Source organism: Hyperoodon ampullatus (genome assembly GCF_949752795.1).
Source record: "Hyperoodon ampullatus genome assembly, chromosome: 2".
NCBI lineage: Eukaryota > Metazoa > Chordata > Mammalia > Artiodactyla > Ziphiidae > Hyperoodon > Hyperoodon ampullatus.
This window is the reverse complement of record NC_136915.1, coordinates 161,736,510-161,757,337: the sequence shown is the minus strand read 5'-3', so window position 1 is coordinate 161,757,337 and position 20,828 is coordinate 161,736,510. Positions and strand designations below refer to the sequence as shown.

The 20,828-nt window shown below is 38.5% G+C and overlaps 1 protein-coding gene across 1 annotated transcript in view; it reads left to right on the top strand.

Annotated features, from left to right (window-relative positions):
* AXDND1 (axonemal dynein light chain domain containing 1) overlaps positions 1-20,828 on the top strand; it is a gene marked incomplete at its 5' end in the record, with an annotated part of 81,785 nt that overhangs the window by 16,731 nt on the left and 44,226 nt on the right. The window contains 2 exons of the mRNA XM_079696811.1: positions 17,105-17,245; positions 18,288-18,392. Of these exons, the coding sequence (XP_079552937.1) occupies positions 17,105-17,245; positions 18,288-18,392 (246 nt within the window). The remainder of the gene's footprint in view (positions 1-17,104; positions 17,246-18,287; positions 18,393-20,828) is intronic.

Genomic DNA, 20,828 nt, shown 5'->3' with positions numbered 1-20,828 from the left:
TTTTCAGTGGAAACTCTGCAGGCCAGAAGGGAGTGGCAGGATATACTTAAAGTGATGAAAGAAAAACCTACAACCAAGATTACTGTAGGGCCTCCCTGGTGGCGCAGTGGTTGGGAGTCCGCCTGCCGATGCAGGGGACACGGGTTCGTGCCCCGGTCCGGGAAGATCCCACATGCCGCAGAGTGGCTGGGCCCGTGAGCCATGGCCGCTGAGCCTGCGCGTCCGGAGGCTGTGCTCCGCAACGGGAGAGGCCACAGCAGTGAGAGGCCCACGTACTGCAAAAAAAAAAAAAAAAAAAAAAGATTACTGTACCCAGCAAGGATCTCTCAGATTTGATGGAGAAGTCAAAAGCTTTTCAGACAAGCAAAAGCTAAGAGAATTCAGTACCACCAAACCAGCTTTAAAACAAATGCTAAAGAAACTTCTCTAGGCAGGAAACACAAGAGAAGAAAAAGACACACACAAAAAAAACCCCAAACAATTAAGAAAATGGTAATGGGAACATACATATCAATAATAACCTTGAATGTAAATGGATTAAATGCCCCAACCAAAAGACACAGACTGGCTGAATAGATACAAAAACAAGAGCCATATATATGCTGTCTACAAGAGACCCACTTCAGACCTAGGGACACATACAGACTGAAAGTGAAGAGATGGAAAAAGATATTGCATGCAAATGGAAATCAAAAGAAAGCAATACTCATATCAGGTAAAATAGACTTTAAAATAAAGACTGTTACAAGAGACAAGGAGGGACACTACATAATGATCAAAGGATAAATCCAAGAAGAAGATATAACAATTATCAATGTTTATGCACCCAACATAGGAGCACCTCAATACATAAGGCAAATGCTAACAACCATGAAAGGAGAAATCGACAGTAACACAATAATAGTAGGGGACTTTAACACCCGACTTACACCAATGGACAGATCATCCAAGCAGAAAGTAAATAAGGAAACACAAGCTTTAAATGACACAATAGACCAGATAGATTTAATTGATATTTATAGAACATTCCACCCAAAAGTGGCAGAGTACACTTTCTTCTCAAGTGCACATGGAACATTCTCCAGGATAGATCACATCTTGGGACACAAATCACACCTTAGAAAATTTAAGAAAATTGATGTTGTATCAAGCATCTTTTCTGACCACAACACTATGAGATTGGAAATCAGTTACAGGAAAGAAACTGTAAAAAACACAAATACATGGAGGCTAAACAGTGTGCTACTAAATAACCAAGAGATCACTGAAGAAATCAAAGAAGAAATTAAAAAATACATAGAAAAAAATGACAATGAAAACACAACAACCGAAAACCTATGGGATGCAGCGGAAGCAGTTCTAAGAGGGAAGAATCAATCTCACCTCAAGAAACAAGAAAAATCTGAAGTAAACAATCTAACCCTACCCTTAAAACAACTAGAGAAAGAAGAACAAAGAAAACCCAAAGTCAGTAGAAGGAAAGGAATCATAAAGATCAGAGCAGAAATAAATGAAATAGAAATGAAGAAAACAATAACAAAGAGCAATAAAACTAAAAGCTGGTTCTTTGAGAATATAAACCAAATTGATAATCCCTTAGCCAGACTCATCAAGAAAAAAGGGGGAGGATGCAAATCAATAATATTTGAAATGAAAAAGGAGAAATCACAACTGACACTGCAGAAATAAAGGATTATAAGAGACTACTCCAAACAACTGTGTGCCAATAAAATGGACAGCCATGAAGAAATGGACAAAGTCTTGGAAAGGTACAATTTTCCAAGACTGAACCAGGAAGAATTAGAAAATAAAAACAGACCTATCACAAGTAATGAAATTGAAACCATAATTTAAAATCTTCCAACAAACAGAAGCGCAGGACCAGTTGGCTTCACAGGTGAATTCTATCAAACATTTAGAGAAAAGCTAACACTGATCCTTCTCAAACTGTTCCAAAAAAATTGCAGAAGGAGAAACACTCCCAAATTCATTCTACGAAGCCACCATCACCCTGATACCAAAACCAGAGAAAGATACCACAAAAAAAGAAAATTATAGACCAATACCACTGATGAACATAGATGCAAAAATCCTGAACAAAATACTAGCAAACGGAATCCAACAGCACATTAAAAGGATCATACACCATGATCAAGTAGGATTTACCCCAGGGATGCAAGGATTCTTCAATATACGCAAATCAATCAATGTGATACACCACATTAGCAAATTAAGGAATAAAAAAACCATATGAGGGGCTTCCCTGGTGGCACAGTGGTTGAGAGTCCGCCTGCCAATGCAGGGGACACGGGTTCGTTCGTTCCCCGGTCTGGGAAGATCCCACATGCCGCGGAGCGACTGGGCCCGTGAGCCATGGCCGCTGACCCTGCGCGTCCGGAGCCTGTGCTCCGCGACGGAAGAGGCCACAACAGTGAGAGGCCCGCATACCGCAAAAAAAAACCCCAAAAACCATATGATCCTCTCACTAGATGCAGAAAATGCTTCTGACAAAATTCAACACCCATTTATCATAAAAATTCACCAGAAAATGGGCAGAGAGGGAACCTACCTCAACATAATAAAGGCCATATATGAGAAACCCACAGCAAGCATCATACGCAATGGTGAAAAACTGAAAGCATCTCCACTAAGATCAGGAACAAGACAAGGGTGACCACTCTCGCCACTCTTATTCAACATAGTTTTGGAAGTCCTAGCCACAGCAATCAGAGCGGAAAAAGAAGTAAAAGGAATACTAATGGGAAAAGAAGAAGTAAAACTCACTCTTTGCCGATGCCGTGATACTATACATAGACAATCCTAAAGATGCCACCAGAAAACGACTAGAACTTATCAATGAATTTGGTAAAGTTGCAGGATACAAAATTAATGCACGGAAATCTCTGGCTTTCCTCTACACCAACAACAAAAAATAAAGAGAAATTAAGGAAACACTCCCATTTACCACTGCAATGAAAAGAATAAAGTACCTAGGAATAAACCTGCCTAAGGTGGAGAAACACTTGTACTCAGAAAACTATAAAACTCCAATGAAAACAATCAAAGATGACATAAACGGATGGAGAAATATACCATGTTCTTGGATTGGAAGAATCAATATTGTGAAAATGACTGTAATACCCAAAGCAATCTACAGATTTAGTGCAGTCCCTATCAAACTACCAATGACATTCTTCACAGAATTAGAACAAAAATATCTTACAATTTGTATAGAAACACAAAAGACCCTGAATAGCCAAGGCAATCTTGGGAAAGAAAAACGGAGTTGGAGGAATCAAGCTCCCCTATTTCAAACTATACCACAAAGCTACAGTAATTAAGACAGTGTGGTACTGGCACAAAAACAGAAATATAGATCAATGGTACAGGATAGAGTGCCCAGAGATAAACCCACACATATGGGCACCTAGTTTATGACAAAGGAGGCAAGAACTTACAATGGAGAAAAGACAGCTCTTCAATAAGTGGTGCTGGGGAAACTGGACAGCTACATGTAAAATAATGAAATTAGAACACCACCTAATAGCATACACAAAAATAAAATCCAAATGGATTAAAGACTTAAATGTAAGACCAGACAGTGTAAAACTCTTAGAGGAAAACATAGGAAAAACACTCTTTGACATAAACCACAGCAAGATCTTTTTTGACCCACCTCCTACAGTAATGGAAATAAAAATAAATAAATGGCACTTAATTAAACTTAAAAGCTTTTGCACAGCAAAGGAAACCATAAACAAGACAAAAAGACGACCCTCAGAATGGGAGAAAATATTTGCAAATGAAACAACAGACAAAGGATTAATCTCCAAAATATACAAACAGCTCATGGAGCTCAATATCAAAAAAACAGACAATTCAGTTAAAAAATGGACAGAAGTTCTAAATGGAAATTTCACCAAGGAAGACATACAGATGGCCAAGAGGCACATGAAAAGATGCTCAGCATCACTAATTATTAGGAAATGCAAATCAAAACTACAATGAGGTATCACCTTGCGCTGGTCAGAATGACCATTATCAAAAAATCTAGAAACAGTAAATGCCGGAAAGGGTGTGGTGAAAAGGGAACCCTCCTGCACTGTTGGTGGGAATGTGATCCACTATGGAAAACAGTATGGAAGTTCCTTAAAAAACTAAAAATAGAACTACCATATGACCCAGCAATCCCACTAGTGGGCATATACCCTGAGAAAACCATAATTCAAAAAGAATGTACCACAATGTTCATTGCATCACTATTTACAATAGCCAGGACATGGAACCAACTGAAATGTCTATCGACAGATGAATGGATAAAGATGTGGCACATATATGCAATGCATATTACTCAGCCATAAAAAGAAATGAAATTGAATTATTTGTATTCAGGTGGATGGACCTAGAGTCTCTTGCACAGAGTGAAGTAAGTCAGAAAGTGAAAAACAAATACCGTACACTAACGCATATATATGGAATCTAAAAAAAAAAAAAAAGTACTGATGAACTTAGTTGCAGGGCAGGAATAAAGAGGTAGACATAGAGAATGGACTTGAGGACATGGGGTGGGAGGGTGAAGCTCAGACGAAGTGAGGGTAGCATTGATATATATACACTACCAAATGTAAAATAGTTGACTGGTGGGAAGCAGCAGCACAGCACAGGGAGATCAGCTCGGTGCTTCATGATGACCTAGAGGGGTGGGATAGGGAGGATGGGAGGGAGGCTCAAGAGGGAGGGGATATGGGGACATGTGTATGCATATGGCTGATTCACTTTGTTGTGCAACAGAAACTAACACAGTATTGTGAAGCAATTATACTCCTAATAAAGATCTATTAGAAATATATATATATATATGAAAAAAAGGGGGGATAATCATACTTTTCCCTAAAGTGTTTGTACCATTATATACTCTTGCTAACAGTGTGTGAGAGTTCTGGTTGCTCCATATTTTTGCCAACATTTAGTTATGTAGTTCTTTTTAACTTTGGACATTATGGTGGATGTATAATAGTATGTTATTATGCTTTTAACCTACATTTCCCTGCCAACTCCTTTTTTTTTCTTTTAAGATTTATTTATTTTTGTCTGTGTCAGGTCTTAGTTGCAGCACGTGGGATCTTTTCGTTGAGGCATGTGGATCTTTTGTTGCAGCACGTGGGCTCTTTGTTGTGATGCGCAGGCTTCTCTCTAGTTGTGACATACGGGTTTTTTTTTTTCTCTTCTTGTGGTGTGCAGGCTCCAGGGCGGGTGGGCTCTGTAGTTGTGGCACGGGTTCCAGAACGCATGGGCTCTGTAATTTGTGGCATGCCGGCTCTCTAGTTGAGGCACGCAAGCTCAATAGTTGTGGCACACAGGCTTAGTTGCCCCGTGGTATATGGCATCTTAGTTCCCTGACCAGGGATCGAACCCACGTCCCCTGCATTGCAAGGCAGATTCTTTACCACTGGACCATCAGGGAAGTCCCTCCCTGCCAGCTCTTGATGTTGAACACTTTTTCTTGAGCTTCTTGACCATATATTCTTTTTTTTTAATTAATTAATTTATTTATTTTTTATTAGTTTCTGCTTTATAACAAAGTGAATCAGTCATACATACACATCTGTTCCCACATCCCTTCCCTATTTCGTCTCCCTCCCTCCCACCCTCCCTATCCCACCCCTCCAGGCGGTCACAAAGCACCGAGCTGATCTCCCTGTGCTCTGCGGCTGCTTCCCACTATCTATCTACCTTACGTTTGGTAGTGTCCATGCCTCTCTTTCGCTTTGTCACAGCTTACCCTTCACCCTCCCCATATCCTCAAGTCCGTTCTCAAGTAGGTCTGTGTCTTTATTCCCGTTTTACCCCTAGGTTCTTCATGACATTTTTTTTTTTAAATTCCATATATATGTGTTAGCATACGGTATTTGTCTTTCTCTTTCTGACTTACTTCACTCTGTATGACAGACTCTAGGTCTATCCACCTCATTACAAATAGCTCAGTTTCGTTCCTTTTTATGGCTGAGTAATATTCCATTGTATATATGTGCCACATCTTCTTTATCCATTCATCCGATGATGGACACTTAGGTTGTTTCCAGCTCCGGGCTATTGTGAATAGAGCTGCAATGAACATTTTGGTACATGTCTCTTTTTGAATTATAGTTTTCTCAGGGTATATGCCTAGTAGTGGGATTGCTGGGTCATATGGTAGTTCTATTTTTAGTTTTTTAAGGAACCTCCATACTGTTCTCCATAGTGGCTGTACTAATTCACATTCCCACCAGCAGTGCAAGAGTGTTCCCTTTTCTCCACACCCTCTCCAGCATTTATTGTTTCTAGATTTCTTGATGATGGCCATTCTGACTGGTGTGAGATGATATCTCATTGTAGTTTTGATTTGCATTTCTCTAATGATTAATGATGTTGAGCATTCTTTCATGTGTTTGTTGGCAGTCTGTATATCTTCTTTGGAGAAATGCCTATTTAAGTCTTCTGCCCATTTTTGGATTGGGTTGTTTGTTTTTTTGCTATTGAGCTGCATGAGCTGTTTATAAATTTTGGAGATTAATCCTTTGTCAGTTGCTTCATTTGCAAATATTTTCTCCCATTCTGAGGGTTGTCTTTTGGTCTTGTTTATGGTTTCCTTTGCTGTGCAAAAGCTTTGAAGTTTCATTAGGTCCCATTTGTTTATCTTTGTTTTTAGTTCCATTTCTCTAGGAGGTGGGTCCAAAAGGATCTTGCTGTGATTTATGTCATAGAGTGTTCTACCTATGTTTTCCTCTAAGAGTTTGATAGTTTCTGGCCTTATATTTAGGTCTTTAATCCATTTTGAGCTTATTTTTGTGTATGGTGTTAGGGAATGATCTAATCTCATACTTTTACATGTCCCTGTCCACTTTTCCCAGCACCACTTATTGAAGAGGCTGTCCTTTCTCCACTGTACATTCCTGCCTCCTTTATCAAAGATAAGTTGGCCATATGTGCATGGGTTTATCTCTGGGCTTTCTATCCTGATCCACTGATCTATCTTTCTGTTTTTATGCCAGTACCACACTGTCTTAATTACTGTAGCTTTGTAGTATAGTCTGAAGTCAGGGAGCCTGATTCCTCCAGCTCCATTTTTCGTTTTTAAGATTGCTTTGGCTATTCGGGGTCTTTTGTTTTTCCAAACAAATTTTGAAATTTTTTGTTCTAGTTCTGTGAAAAATGCCAGTGGTAGTTTGATAGGGATTGCATTGAATCTGTAGATTGCTTTGGGTAGTAGAGTCATTTTCACAATATTGATTCTTCCAATCCAGGAGCATGGTATATCTCTCCATCTATTTGTATCCTCTTTAATTTCTTTCATCAGTGTCTTATAATTTTCTGCATACAGGTCTTTTGTCTCCTTAGGTAGGTTTATTCCTAGATATTTTATTCTTTTTGTTGCAATGGTAAATGGGAGTGTTTTCTTGATTTCATTTTCAGATTTTTCATCATTAGTGTACAGGAATGCCAGAGATTTCTGTGCATTAATTTTGTATCCTGCTACTTTACCAAATTCATTGATTAGCTCTAGTAGTTTTTCGGTAGCATCTTTAGGATTCTCTATGTATAGTATCATGTCATCTGCAAACAGTGACAGCTTTACTTCTTCTTTTCCAATTTGGATTCCTTTTATTTCCTTTTCTTCTCTGATTGCTGTGGCTAAAACTTCCAAAACTAGGTTGAATAAGAGTGGTGAGAGTGGGCAGCCTTGTCTTGTTCCTGATCTTAGTGGAAATGGTTTCAGTTTTTCACCATTGAGGACAATGTTGTCTGTGGGTTTGTCATATATGGCCTTTATTATGTTGAGGAAAGTTCCCTCTATGCCTGCTTTCTGCAGGGTTTTTATCATAAATGGGTGTTGAATTTTGTCAAAAGCTTTCTCTGCATCTATTGAGATGATCATATGGTTTTTCTCCTTCAACTTGTTAATATGGTGTATCACATTGATTGATTTGCGTATATTGAAGAATCCTTGCATTCCTGGAATAAACCCCACTTGATCATGGTGTATGATCCTTTTAATGTGCTGTTGGATTCTGTTTGCTAGTATTTTGTTGAGGATTTATGCATCTATGTTCATCAGTGATATTGGCCTGTAGTTTTCTTTCTTTGTGACATCCTTGCCTGGTTTTGGTATCAAGGTGATGGTGGCCTCGTAGAATGAGTTTGGGAGTGTTCCTTCCTCTGATATTGTTTGGAAGAGTTTGAGAAGGATGGGTGTTAGCTCTTCTCTAAATGTTTGATAGAATTCGCCTGTGAAGCCATCTGGTCCTGGGCTTTTGTTTGATGGAAGATTTTTAATCACAGTTTCAATTTCAGTGCTTGTGATTGGTCTATTCATATTTTCTATTTCTTCCTGAGTCAGTCTTGGTAGGTTGTGCATTTCTAAGAAGTTGTCCATGTCTTCCAGGTTGTCCATTTTATTGGCATAGAGTTGCTTGTAGTAATCTCTCATGATCTTTTGTATTTCTGCAGTGTCAGTTGTTACTTCTCCTTTTTCATTTCTAATTCTATTGATTTGAGTCTTCTCCCTTCTTTTCTTGATGAGTCTGGCTAATGGTTTGTCAATTTTGTTTATCTTCTCAAAGAACCAGCTTTTAGTTTGGTTGATCTTTGCTATTGTTTCCTTCATTTCTTTTTCATTTATTTCTGATCTGATCTTTATGATTTCTTTCCTTCTGCTAACTTTGGGGGTTTTTTGTTCTTCTTTCTCTAATTGCTTTAGGTGCAGGGTCAGGTTGTTTACTCGAAATGTTTCCTGTTTCTTAAGGTGGGATTGTATTGCTATAAACTTCCCCCTTAGAACTGCTTTTGCTGCATCCCATAGGTTTTGGGTCGTCGTGTCTCTATTGTCATTTGTTTCTAGGTATTTTTTAATTTCCTCTTTGATTTCTTCAGTGATCACTTCATTATTGAGTAGTGTATTGTTTAGCCTCCATGTGTTTGTATTTTTTACAGATCTTTTCCTGTAATTGATGTCTAGTCTCATAGCATTGTGGTCGGAAAAGATACTTGATACAATTTCAATTTTCTTAAATTTACCAAGGCTTGATTTGTGACCCAAGATATGATCTATCCTGGAGAATGTTCCATGAGCACTTGAGAAAAATGTGTATTCTGTTGTTTTTGGATGGAATGTCCTATAAATATCAACTAAGTCCATCTTGTTTAATGTATCATTTAAAGCTTGTGTTTCCTTATTTATTTTCATTTTGGATGATCTGTCCATTGGTGAAAGTGGGGTGTTAAAGTCCCCTACTATGATTGTGTTACTGCCGATTTCCCCTTTTATGGCTGTTAGTATTTGCCTTATGTATTGAGGTGCTCCTATGTTGGGTGCATAAATATTTACAATTGTTATATCTTCTTCTTGGATCGATCCCTTTATCGTTATGTAGTGTCCTTCTTTGTCTCTTCTAATAGTCTTTATTTTAAAGTCTATTTTGTCTGATATAAGAATTGCTACTCCAGCTTTCTTTTGATTTCCATTTGCATGGAATATCTTTTTCCATCCCCTTACTTTCAATCTGTATGTGTCTCTAGGTCTGAAGTGGGTCTCTTGTAGACAGCATATATATGGGTCTTGTTTTTGTATCCATTCAGCCACTCTGTGTCTTTTGGTGGGAGCATTTAGTCCATTTACATTTAAGGTAATTATTGATATGTATGTTTCTATTCCCATTTCCTTAATTGCTTTGGGTTCGTTATTGTAGGTATATTCCTTCTGTTGTGTTTCTTGCCTAGAGAAGTTCCTTTAGCATTTGTTGTAAAGCTGGTTTGGTGGTGCTGAACTCTCTCAGCTTTTGCTTGTCTGTAAACATTTTAATTTCTCCATCAAATCTGAATGAGATCCTTGCTGGGTAGAGTAATCTTGGTTGCAGGTTTCTCTCCTTCATCACTTTAATTATGTCCTGCCACTCCCTTCTGGCTTGTAGAGTTTCTGCTGAGAGATCAGCTGTTAACCTGATGGGGATTCCCTTGTGTGTTATTTGTTGTTTTTCCCTTGCTGCTTTTAATATGATTTCTTTGTGTTTAATTTTTGACAGTTTGATTAATATGTGTCTTGGCGTATTTCTCCTTGGATTTATTCTGTATGGGACTCTCTGTGCCTCCTGGACTTGATTAACTATTTCCTTTCCCATATTAGGGAAGTTTTCAACTATAATCTCTTCGAATATTTTCTCAGTCCCTTTCTTTTTCTTTTCTTCTTCTGGAACCCCTATAATTCGAATGTTGGTGCATTTAATCTTGTCCCAGAAGTCTCTGAGACTGTCCTCGGTTCTTTTCATTCTTTTTTCTTTTTTCTGTTCTCAGTAGTTATTTCCACTATTTTATCTTTCACGTCATTTATCCGTTGTTCTGCCTCAGTTATTCTGCTATTGATCCCATCTAGAGTATTTTTCATTTCATTTATTGTGTTTTTAATCGATGCTTGATTCATCTTTAGTTCTTCTAGGTCCTTGTTAACTGTTTCTTGCATTTTGTCTATCCTATTTCCAAGATTTTGGATCATCTTTACTATCATTATTCTGAATTCTTTTTCAGGTAGACTGCCTATTACCTCTTCATTTGTTAGGTCTGGTAGGTTTTTATCTTGCTCCTTCACCTGCTGTGTGTTTTTCTGCTTTCTCATTTTGCTTATGTTACTGTGTTTGGGGTCTCCTTTTTGCAGGCTGCAGATTCGTAGTTCCCGTTGTTTTTGGTATGTGTCCCCCGTGGCTAAGGTTGTTTCAGTAGGTTGTGTAGGCTTCCTGGTGGGGGGGACTAATGCCTGTGTTCTGGTGGTTGAGGCTCGATCTTGTCTTTCTGGTGGACAGGTCCACGTCTGGTGGTGTGTTTTGGGGTGCCTGTGGCCTTATTATGTTTTTAGGTAGCCTCTCTGCTAATGGGTGGGGTTGTGTTCCTGCCTTGCTAGTTGCTTGGCATAGGGTGACCAGCACTGTAGCTTGCTGGTCGTTGACTGAAGCTGGGTGCTGGTGTTGAGATGGAGATCCCTGGGAGATTTTCGCTGCTTGATATTATGTGGAGCTGGGAGGTCTCTTGTGGACCCGTGTCCTGAGGTTGGCTCTCCCACTTCAGAGGCACAGCACTGACTCCTGGCTGCAGCACCAAGAGCCTTTCATCCACCCGGCCAGGTATGTGGGGAGTTTCTTGCCTTTTGGGGGGTCTGAGGTCTTCTGTCAGCGTTCAGTAGGTGTTCTGTTGGAGTTGTTCCACGTGTAGATGAATTTCTGATGTATCTGTGGGGAGGAAGGTGATCTCCGCGTCTTACTCTTCCGCCATCTTCCTCCGGCTCCCCCTAATCTAAGACTTGTTGTCCAAGCCACTAGAGTAGAAATGAGGTGGTAAGTAAAAAAGAGAAAAGGCTTCCGCTAGCCCCACGGAGACTGCGACTGCTGTAGCGGGGCTCTGCCGCCACAGCTCTCAGTCCGCGGAGCAGTTGGAGTCGCGAAGGCTTCCTTTGAGGCTATTTGGGCCGCCCAGGTTGCCTGGGCTGCCTGTGTGGCCGCTGCCAGTGCCACTCTGCACACTCTGTTCAACTGCCTTTTTGCTTTGCCGCGCGGGCCACTGCGTGCAGTTCGAGCTCACGGCTCCTCCCGCCCTGACAGTTCGCCGACTGCCCATATATTCTTTTAGTGAAATGTCTGTTCAAATCTTTTGCCTAGTTTTAAATCAGGTTGTTTGTCTTTTTATTATTGAGCTTTAGGGGTTCTTTATACATCTCAGAAACTAGTCTTTTGTTATATATATAATTTTATTTTATATTTACATATATTTTAATGTATTTTAAAACATACATACGGTTGACCCTTGAACAACGTGAGTTTAAACTGCATGGGCCTACTTAAGCATGGATTTTTTTTTTCTAATAAATACAGTACTACATGATCCATGGTTGGTTAAATCTGTGGACTTGGAACCTTAGATACAGAGGGCTGACTATGGGACTTGAGCATCGTTGGATTTTGGTGTCAACAGTGGGTCCTGGCACCAGTTCCCCACAGATACCAAGGGATGACTGTCCACAGATTTTCAACTGCAGTGGAGTGGGCGCCCCAACCCCTGCAGTGTTCAAGGATTGACTATACTTAATATTTTCTCCCAGCTTGTTACTTACCTATTCATTTTTTTAAAAATGTGCTCACCTTACTTTCTTTTAAAAAATAAAAAGTTTTAAAAAAAAGTTTTAGGACTTCCCTGGTGGTGCAGTGGTTAAGAATCCGCCTGCCAATGCAGGGGACACGGGATTGAGCCCTGGTCCGGGAAGATCCCACATGCCATGGAGCAACTAAGCCCATGGGCCACAACTACTGAAGCCTGTGCACCTAGAGCCTGTGCTCCTCAACAAGAGACGCCAACATGATGAGGAGCCCACGCACCACAACCAAGAGTAGCCCCCGCTCGCCGCAACTAGAGAAAGCCTGCGTGCGGCAGCGAAGACCCAACACAGCCAAAAATAAATAAATAAAATAAATAAATTTATAAAAAACGTAGTTTTAGATCTACAGAAGAATTGAACAGATAATACAGAGGGTGTCCATATACCCCTCCATCCTCTGTATACAGTTTCTCTCATTATTAACGTCTTGTGTTAATGTAGTATATTCGTTATAATTAATGAACCAATATTATTGACTAAAGTTGATAGTTTACATTAAGGTTTATTCTTTTGTTATACAGTTCTATGGGTTTTGACAAATGCATATTTTTCAACCATAGAAAGGAGTGAAGTACTGATACATGATTTACCATGGATGAACCTTGAAAACATTATGCTAAGTGAAAGAAGCTAGTTGCAAAAGATCACATATTGTATGATTCTATGTATATGAAATGTCCAGAAGAGGCAAATCTAGACAGAAAGTAGATTAGTAGTTGCCAGGAAATGAGAGAAAGAAGAATGGAGAGTGACTGCTAACGGGTACCGTTAAGAGGTGTTTGAGGATGATGAAAATACTCCAGAATTCGATAGGTTGAGGGTTTCACAACTTTGTGAATATACTAAACACGTTATCATACACTTTTAAAGGGTGAATTTTATGGCATGTAAATTATATCTCAATAAAAATTACGAAGTGTTCCTCAGTAGTCATCTCATCATTGTGATTCCTCATTTATATTGCCCATATTACTTTGTGTATCAAATTTCACATAAGGGGCTTCCCTGGTGGCGCAGTGGTTGAGAGTCCGCCTGCCGATGCAGGGGACACGGGTTCGTGCCCCGGTCCGGGAAGATCCCACATGCCGCGGAGCAGCTGGGCCCGTGAGCCATGGCCGCTGAGCCTGTGCGTCCGGAACCTGTGGTCCGCAATGGGAGAGGCCACAACAGTGAGAGGCCCGCGTACCGCAAAAAAAAAAAAAAAAAAATTTCACATAAGAAAAAATTTAAACACCTCCTTTATATAAGTGTAATCTACCTTCCTATAACTTCTACCTGCTAATCCTAATTTTGTACTCTGAAAATCCTCAAAAGAAGTCCATTCTTTCTTTCATCTTCTAGCTCTTTAAATATTTGAAAACAGTCATTTTGTCTTTCCTCTTATGTATTCTGTTACTTAGGCTAAACATCCCCAGTTCTTTCAAGTTTTCTTAGTGAAATATACTATACATGGAAAGCACACTAATTTGTCCATGTTGATTTCAAAATATGGTATCAGTCGGTATCACATCACAGTATCATACAGAATAGTTTCATGGTCCTAAAAACCCTTGTGCATCACCTATTTATCCCTCCTCCCTTCCCATCCCCCCTCACCCTGAACCCTCAGTAACCACTGATCTTTTTACTGTCTGTATCCTTTTTCTCTTTTCTAGAACATCATACAGTTGAGGTAGTATGTTCTGTGGTCTTTCCAGACTGGTTTCTTTACTCTCACTTGAATTTTAATCTGATGAAAAATTTCCTGACCATTATTTTGTGGAATTCATTAAATTCTGGGCACCATATCATTGCTTTGGAACAATTAGACTATGATGTGTTTTGGTGTAGTTTTCTTCATGTTTCTTATGCTTGGTATTCATGGAGCTTTTTGGATCTGTGAATTTATATTTTTCATCAAATATGGAAATTTTTTGGCTCATGTTTCTTCAAGTATTTTTTTCTGCCCTCCCTCTCTTCAGGGGAGTCTATCTACACATATATTAGACCACTAATAATGAAATTATCCCCCAGGTCACTGATGTTTTGAAATCTTTAAATTAGTTTTTTCTCTTTTACTGTTCATTTTGGATAGCTTCTATTGCTATATCTTCAAATTCACTAATGTTTTCTTCTGCAGTATCTAATCTGCTTTTAATCCCACCCAGTGATATTTTCATCTGAGACACTGTAGTTTTCATTTCTAGAAGCTCAATTAGGGTCTTTTAAAAAATACTATCCATGTCTCCTTAACTTTTTGAACATATGGAATATAGTTATGATAACTTTTAATGTCCTTATCTGTTAATTCTAACACTTATGCCATTTCTGGGTCAGTTTTGATTGATTGATTTTTCACCTCATGGTTGTGTTTTCCTGCTTCTTTGCATGCTTGGTAATTTTGATTGAATGGCAGATGTGAATTTTACCTATTGGATGCTATGCATTTTTGTACTCTTAAAAATATTCTTGAGCTTTATTCTGGGACACAACTGTTACTTGAAAACAGTTTGACCTTTTGGGACCTTTAGGCAGGACCAGAACCATGCTCAATTTAGGGCTAATTATTCCTGAATAGTGAGACTAGACTTTTCTTTGTATTCTATCCACTGCCCCATGAATCATGAATTTTTCCAGTTTGGCTAGGTGGAACAGGCATGATTTTGAGCCATGTATTAGTGCCAGGCACTCTTACCTTTGATCCTTTCAGATGGTTCTTTCCCTGGTCTCAGATAGTTTCTTCACATTTATGCCCTGATCATTACTTAGCTGAATACTTGAGGGGGACCCTCTGTAGACCTCCAGGGGTCTCTCTGTGCAGCTCTTTTCTCCCTGGTAGCTTGTCCTCTGAACTCTAGCCACTTTCATCTCTCTAGACTCTTAGCTCTGTCTCCTTAAATTAGGGAGTCCAGTGGGGTCCTCATGGGTTCCATCTCCTTATTGGATGGCCTGAAAACTCTCTCAGGCCAGCAAGTTGGAGCAATCATAGTGCTTACCTTATTTATTTCTGGTGTCTCAGGAATCACTTTCTTTCATTGCTTGATACCCAGTGTCTCAAAAATTGTTTCACATACTGTGTCTTTTGTTGTTGTTGTCATTGTTATTTTAGGAAGGAGAGTGTATTTGGTTCCTCTGAATTTCTTTTTTTATTTCTTGCACCTATATCTGTACCACAATCCTATGTATAAATTAATGTCCTTCATAAGTTTTGGAGAAGTATCAGTGATGATCTCTTTGATGAATGTCTGTTCTCTATTCTTTCTGTTTTCTCTTTCTGGAACTCTGATTAGACTTATATTAGATCTTCTCATTCTGTGCTCTTTGTCTCTTTATCTCTATTTCATAATTTCCACCTCCTTGTCTCTGTGCTGCATTCTGGGTATTTTTTCCAGGACATTAATACCCTCTTTAGCTACATCTATTCTGCTGTAACTCATCTATTGAGTTTTACAGTTTGATAATTACATTTTTCCCCTGAGAGTTCTGTTGGTTTGTGTCCATATCTGTCTCATCATATTTGATAAGTTTTTCGTTGCTTATTCATGTTTAAATTCCATCTTTTATTTCTCAGACATTTCATGCATAGTTTTGTATTCTAAATCTGATAATTCTAATATATGAAGACCATTGGTATCTAAATCTACTGTGTGTTGTTTCTTCTGCGTCTCATTCATGATGGTTTATTTACATGAGTATTTTCCAGTCTTTGCTTGTGTGACTAATATTTGGCTAATCTTAATCATGAAATCCTCAGGGTATAAATCATGGTTGCTTCCTAAAGAGATGACTTGTATTTTTTCTTTTCTGGAATCCTGGCTTCATCCAGTAGTCCTACTCCCAGGTTGCTCGCTTTGAAGAAAGCCCAAGACTTGGTCTCTGGGACCCAATGTTGGTATTTTTACTGGGCCACCTCTGACCTTGGGTTTTCCTAGTGAATACTGGTTACCACCTCCCACTCCATTGTTAGCTTACCGTATTTAGTTTGTTGTTGTTTTTTCATCCCTAGAGACTTCTATTTCTTTCTGTGAGCCCAGTAATGCTTCAAGAAGTATGCTTTATCATGGATATAGTTGTGTTGTAATGGGAAGGCCCTTCAGAATATTTTGTCCCTATATTGCCATGAGGGAGAGTCCTAAAGAAGGTGTTTTAAAAATTGATACGTCCCAGTGTATGAGCTGCACATTGAGCTGATAAACTCCCTGTCACTAAGTGTTTAAGCAAGGGCTGGATAATTCTTTTTGTCAGTGGGTGAGAGATCAAGCTAAATGATTATTTCAACTCAAAGATATTAAAATTCTAGGGTCTCAGGCTTAGAATACAATACGTAGATCACTTTTAAAATAAATGAAGACTGCTCAGTTATGGTGTTTATAATTTATCATCTGTGATCATTTCCAAATATTTTGTTTGGTTTTATTCAGAAGCAAGAGAAATTACTTCTTAGTACTTAAAGACTTCTTTGTCTTTGTTTATTTTTAAACAGTTGGTGTCTTTTTACATTTTGGTCAGTTTGAGAAAGTGGTTTTATTCATGAATTCAACTATTTACAAAAAAAACTATTTAGAAAAATTCCACTATATTCAAGGCACTCTGTTAGATGTTGTAAATGTGTAAATATATAAGACATAGTTTTTATCCTGATAGAGTTTATAATTTAGAAGAAATAAAAAAGTCCTTATTTTGTTTTACATCTCAGACATTATATTCCAAATAATTATGGCTCTGATTAAAATTCTCCACAGTTCATTCACTTGGAATGCGCATTCATTCATGAGCATGGCAGGAATTCACAGCCTAGATCCTTTTCTTTTTCTGTCTTTTTCTCCCCACATATCTTTTGTGAGTATCTGTTCACTATTTTTTTCCGTAACATTACTTTCTCTCTCACATATTTTCTGGCTCGTTTTTCCTTTTCTTCTGCATGATGTCTTGTTTTCCTTCTTTCTCATACAGAGAGCGGTATGTACAAATGCTTGACCAAATTGCCTGGCATATGACTGACTTCTACAAAGACATGGTAACTCAGCGAGTGATGGACCAGCGCATTTTAGAAGAACTGTACAATTTTAAGAATGTTATTGAGGAACTGACCAGGTAAAAACTGTGCTTATCAAAGCCCTATCTCTGAAGAGAGTAAAAAATACTCAGGGAAAGTAGAATGATTAAAGGTGAGGACTCTCTGATTCTCTTTTTGTGTTTTGCAAGAGAACGGAAAGACCTGGATATAACTGTAGAGACATGGGTTACACAGGTTAACACAAAACTAAGGGTCTGTTGTATGTTTGATAGGGAAAAGACTCTTGTTCTTCCTTCCAAAATAGAGATGCTTATCTTAGTTTGGTTTACAGAGCAGCGCCGTGATTATGGATGTTAAGGTTCAAATCCCAAAGAGAATAAGCATTATATATAATAGCAATCACATTTAGTGATCAACCAACCTTGTGGCAAGATGATTAGTGGCGGGGGCTTCCCTGGTGGCGCAGTGGTTGAAAATCTGCCTGTCAATGCAGGGGACATGAGTTCGAGCCCTGGTCTGGGAAGATCCCACATGCCGCGGAGCAACTAGCCCCGTGAGCCACAATTATTGAGCCTGCGCGTCTGGAGCCTGTGCTCCGCAACAAGAGAGGCCGCGATAGTGAGGCCCGTGCACTGCGATGAGGAGTGGCCCCCACTTGCCGCAACTAGAGAAAGCCCTCGCACAGAAACGAAGAGCCAACACAGCCATAAATAAATAAAACAAAACAAAACAAAAAAAACTTAAAAATCGTATAAAGTTGACATGTTTTAAAAAAAAAAAGATCAGTGGCAAGAATGAAGAGGATAGGATAGGCATGTCAGAGGGTAGGATAGAGCAGCCTTAAGGCCTTGCCTGCCAGCATCTGCCTTCACTCCATTCTAGAGAATCCTCCCCATCTTCTTTCTGCCTTTTCTAGCCAGTCTGATTCCATTGCCAAACCTGGTAAGAGTCCACCTGAATGAACACTAGATTTCTTGATTTGGTTTATAAGGTAGAAAAACGAGGAAGAGATGTACACATGATAACTGAGAAGATTCCTGAGTATAAATCTGATTTCCTAGGTAGAAACGTTTTTAAAATCTTCAACTATGAATACAAAATTTGCTTGCTTTATTTCAGGGAGCTGTGTTTGGTTCAGGCACATGATATGAAATTAACAAAGGAAGCAGAGAAGGCCCACAGAGCTTTGGCACAAGCTCTTTTAGACGCTGAAAAGAATGCCAGGTGAGTTACCGAATGTTAGCCTTTATGTCATACTTGCTTCACACCTTATTTCAAGGAATAAAATTTTTTAGAAGCATTTGAAGCTTTTTGAATTACAACAGTGCTTGAAGGAGTTAATATATGTTAAAGTTAATTGTATATATTAACTCTTCCACACACTGTTGTAATACACATCTTGTGTCTCCTTGTGTGAGAATTTTCCAGGGGGATAAACCTAGAAGTGGAATTACTGGGTCATAGGATATGCATAGCCTTGTCTTGCTGCATGTTACCAGATACTCCACAAAGTGGTTGTACCAGTATATCCTCTAATCAGTGTATGAGATTTCCCTTTTGCTCATATCTTTGATAGGTATGAAATGTATCTGGTTTTTGTTTGCATTTTCTTAGTTAGTAGTGTGAGTCTAGTTCTTTTTTGGATTTTAGTGACTCTACTGTGGTCCTAATGTTTTTATTCTATTTCAGGGGTTAGCAGACTTTTTCTGTAAAGGGCCAGATGGTGAGATATGGTTTCTGATGCAACTACTCAATCAACTCTTCCTTTGTAATGTGTGCCACTGTAGTGCAAAAGCAGCCAAGGACAATACCAGAACATGATTTTGTTCCAATAAAACTTTATTTATTGTCACTGAAATCTGAATTTATAATATTTCCATGTGTTACAGAATATTATTCTCCTATTGTTTTTTAACCATTAAAAAATATAAAAAGTAAATCAAATATATAAAAAATAAAAAAAGTAAAATTCTTAGCTCATGTGCTATATAAAAACAAGTGGTGGGCCAGGTTTGACCGACAAGCTGTAGTTTGCTAACCTCTATTCTATTTCATTTTCATATTCTATTTCATTTTCTGTTAGAGTTCTGATTACTAGGAAGCTCTTGGTTATGTATCAAAAGATATATTTGATTGCATTTTAATTTTTTATTTAGTTGATTTAAAATATTATTATATTATCATAGAAGCAGTACATGTGCCTTATAAGAAAATTAGAAAACACAGACAAGCAAAAATAAGTTTTAAAAAATCACAATTTCGGGACTTCCCTGGTGGTCCAGTGGTTAAGACTCCGCTCTCCCAATGCCGGGGACCTGAGTTCAATCCCTGGTGAGAGAACTAGATCCTGCATGCCGCAACTAAAGATCCCGCATGCCTCAATGAAGCTCCCACACGTGACACCCGTGTGCCACAACTGAGACCCGATGCAGCCAAAAATAAAATAAAATAAAAAAATAAAAAATAAATAAATTTAAAAAATAAATAAATTAGAATTTATTTTGTGCTAATGTCGATTATCAGAACAAAACATCTTCTAAAATCAAAGAGATGGGGAAGAAGAGAGAAAAAAATCTCATTTTCTTTAAACATTGATGATTCTGAAGTAGGGTGGTTCATTTTTTTGTGTGTGATTAGATATTGTAGGTAATATTTTTTTCTTATAGTGACTAATTATTTTGTTGAAAATTTGGAAAATACAGAAACACAAATAAGAAAATTAAAAACATTCACAGTTCTCTTACAGTTAACTACTATTAATATTTCAATATATTTTTCTTTTTTCTATATATTTTTTATAAAAATGATATAAACTAAATATGTACTATTATCATTTGGGTTTTCTTGTTTTATGTTGTACACAAAAATTTTTCCTATGTACCAGAGTATTAAGAACATGACCTTTATTGTTTTTAAAAATTAATTAATTAATTAATTGATTAATTTTGGCTGCGTTGGGTCTTCATTGCTGCACACGGGCTTTCTCTAGTTGCGGTGAGCCGGGGCTACTCTTCGTTGAGATGCGCAGGCTTCTCACTGCGGTGGCTTTTCTTGTTGCGGAGCATGGGCTCTAGGAGTGCGGGCTTCAGTAGCTGTGGCATGTGGGCTCTAGAGCGTAGGCTCAGTAGTTGTGGCTCATGGGCTTAGTTGCTCTGCGGCATGTGGGATCTTCCCGGACCAGGGCTCGAACCCATGTCCCCTGCACTGGCAGGCAGATTCTTAACCACTGCGCCACCAGGGAAGTTCTAAGAACATGATCTTTAATTAGCTACAGAGTATTTTCATCATAGAGCTGCATTATATATTTTATTTGGCCAGTCCCTTGTTGTTGGACATTAAAGTTGTTTCTGAATTTTTTCTTTGGCTGTTATAAATAAGAGTCATTCACATATACACTACCAAATGTAAAATGGGTGGCTAGTGGGAAGCTGCTGCATAGCACAGGGAGATCAGCTTGACGCTTTGTGACAACCTAGAGGGGTGGGATAGGGAGGGTGGGAGGGAGGCTCAAGAGGGAGGGGATATGAGGATATATGTATACATATAGCTGATTTACTCTGTTGTACAGCAGAAACTAACACAACATTGTAAAGCAATTATACTCCAATAAAGATATTTAAAAAAATTAGAGTCATTAATTCCCTTTTTAAAATTGAGGTC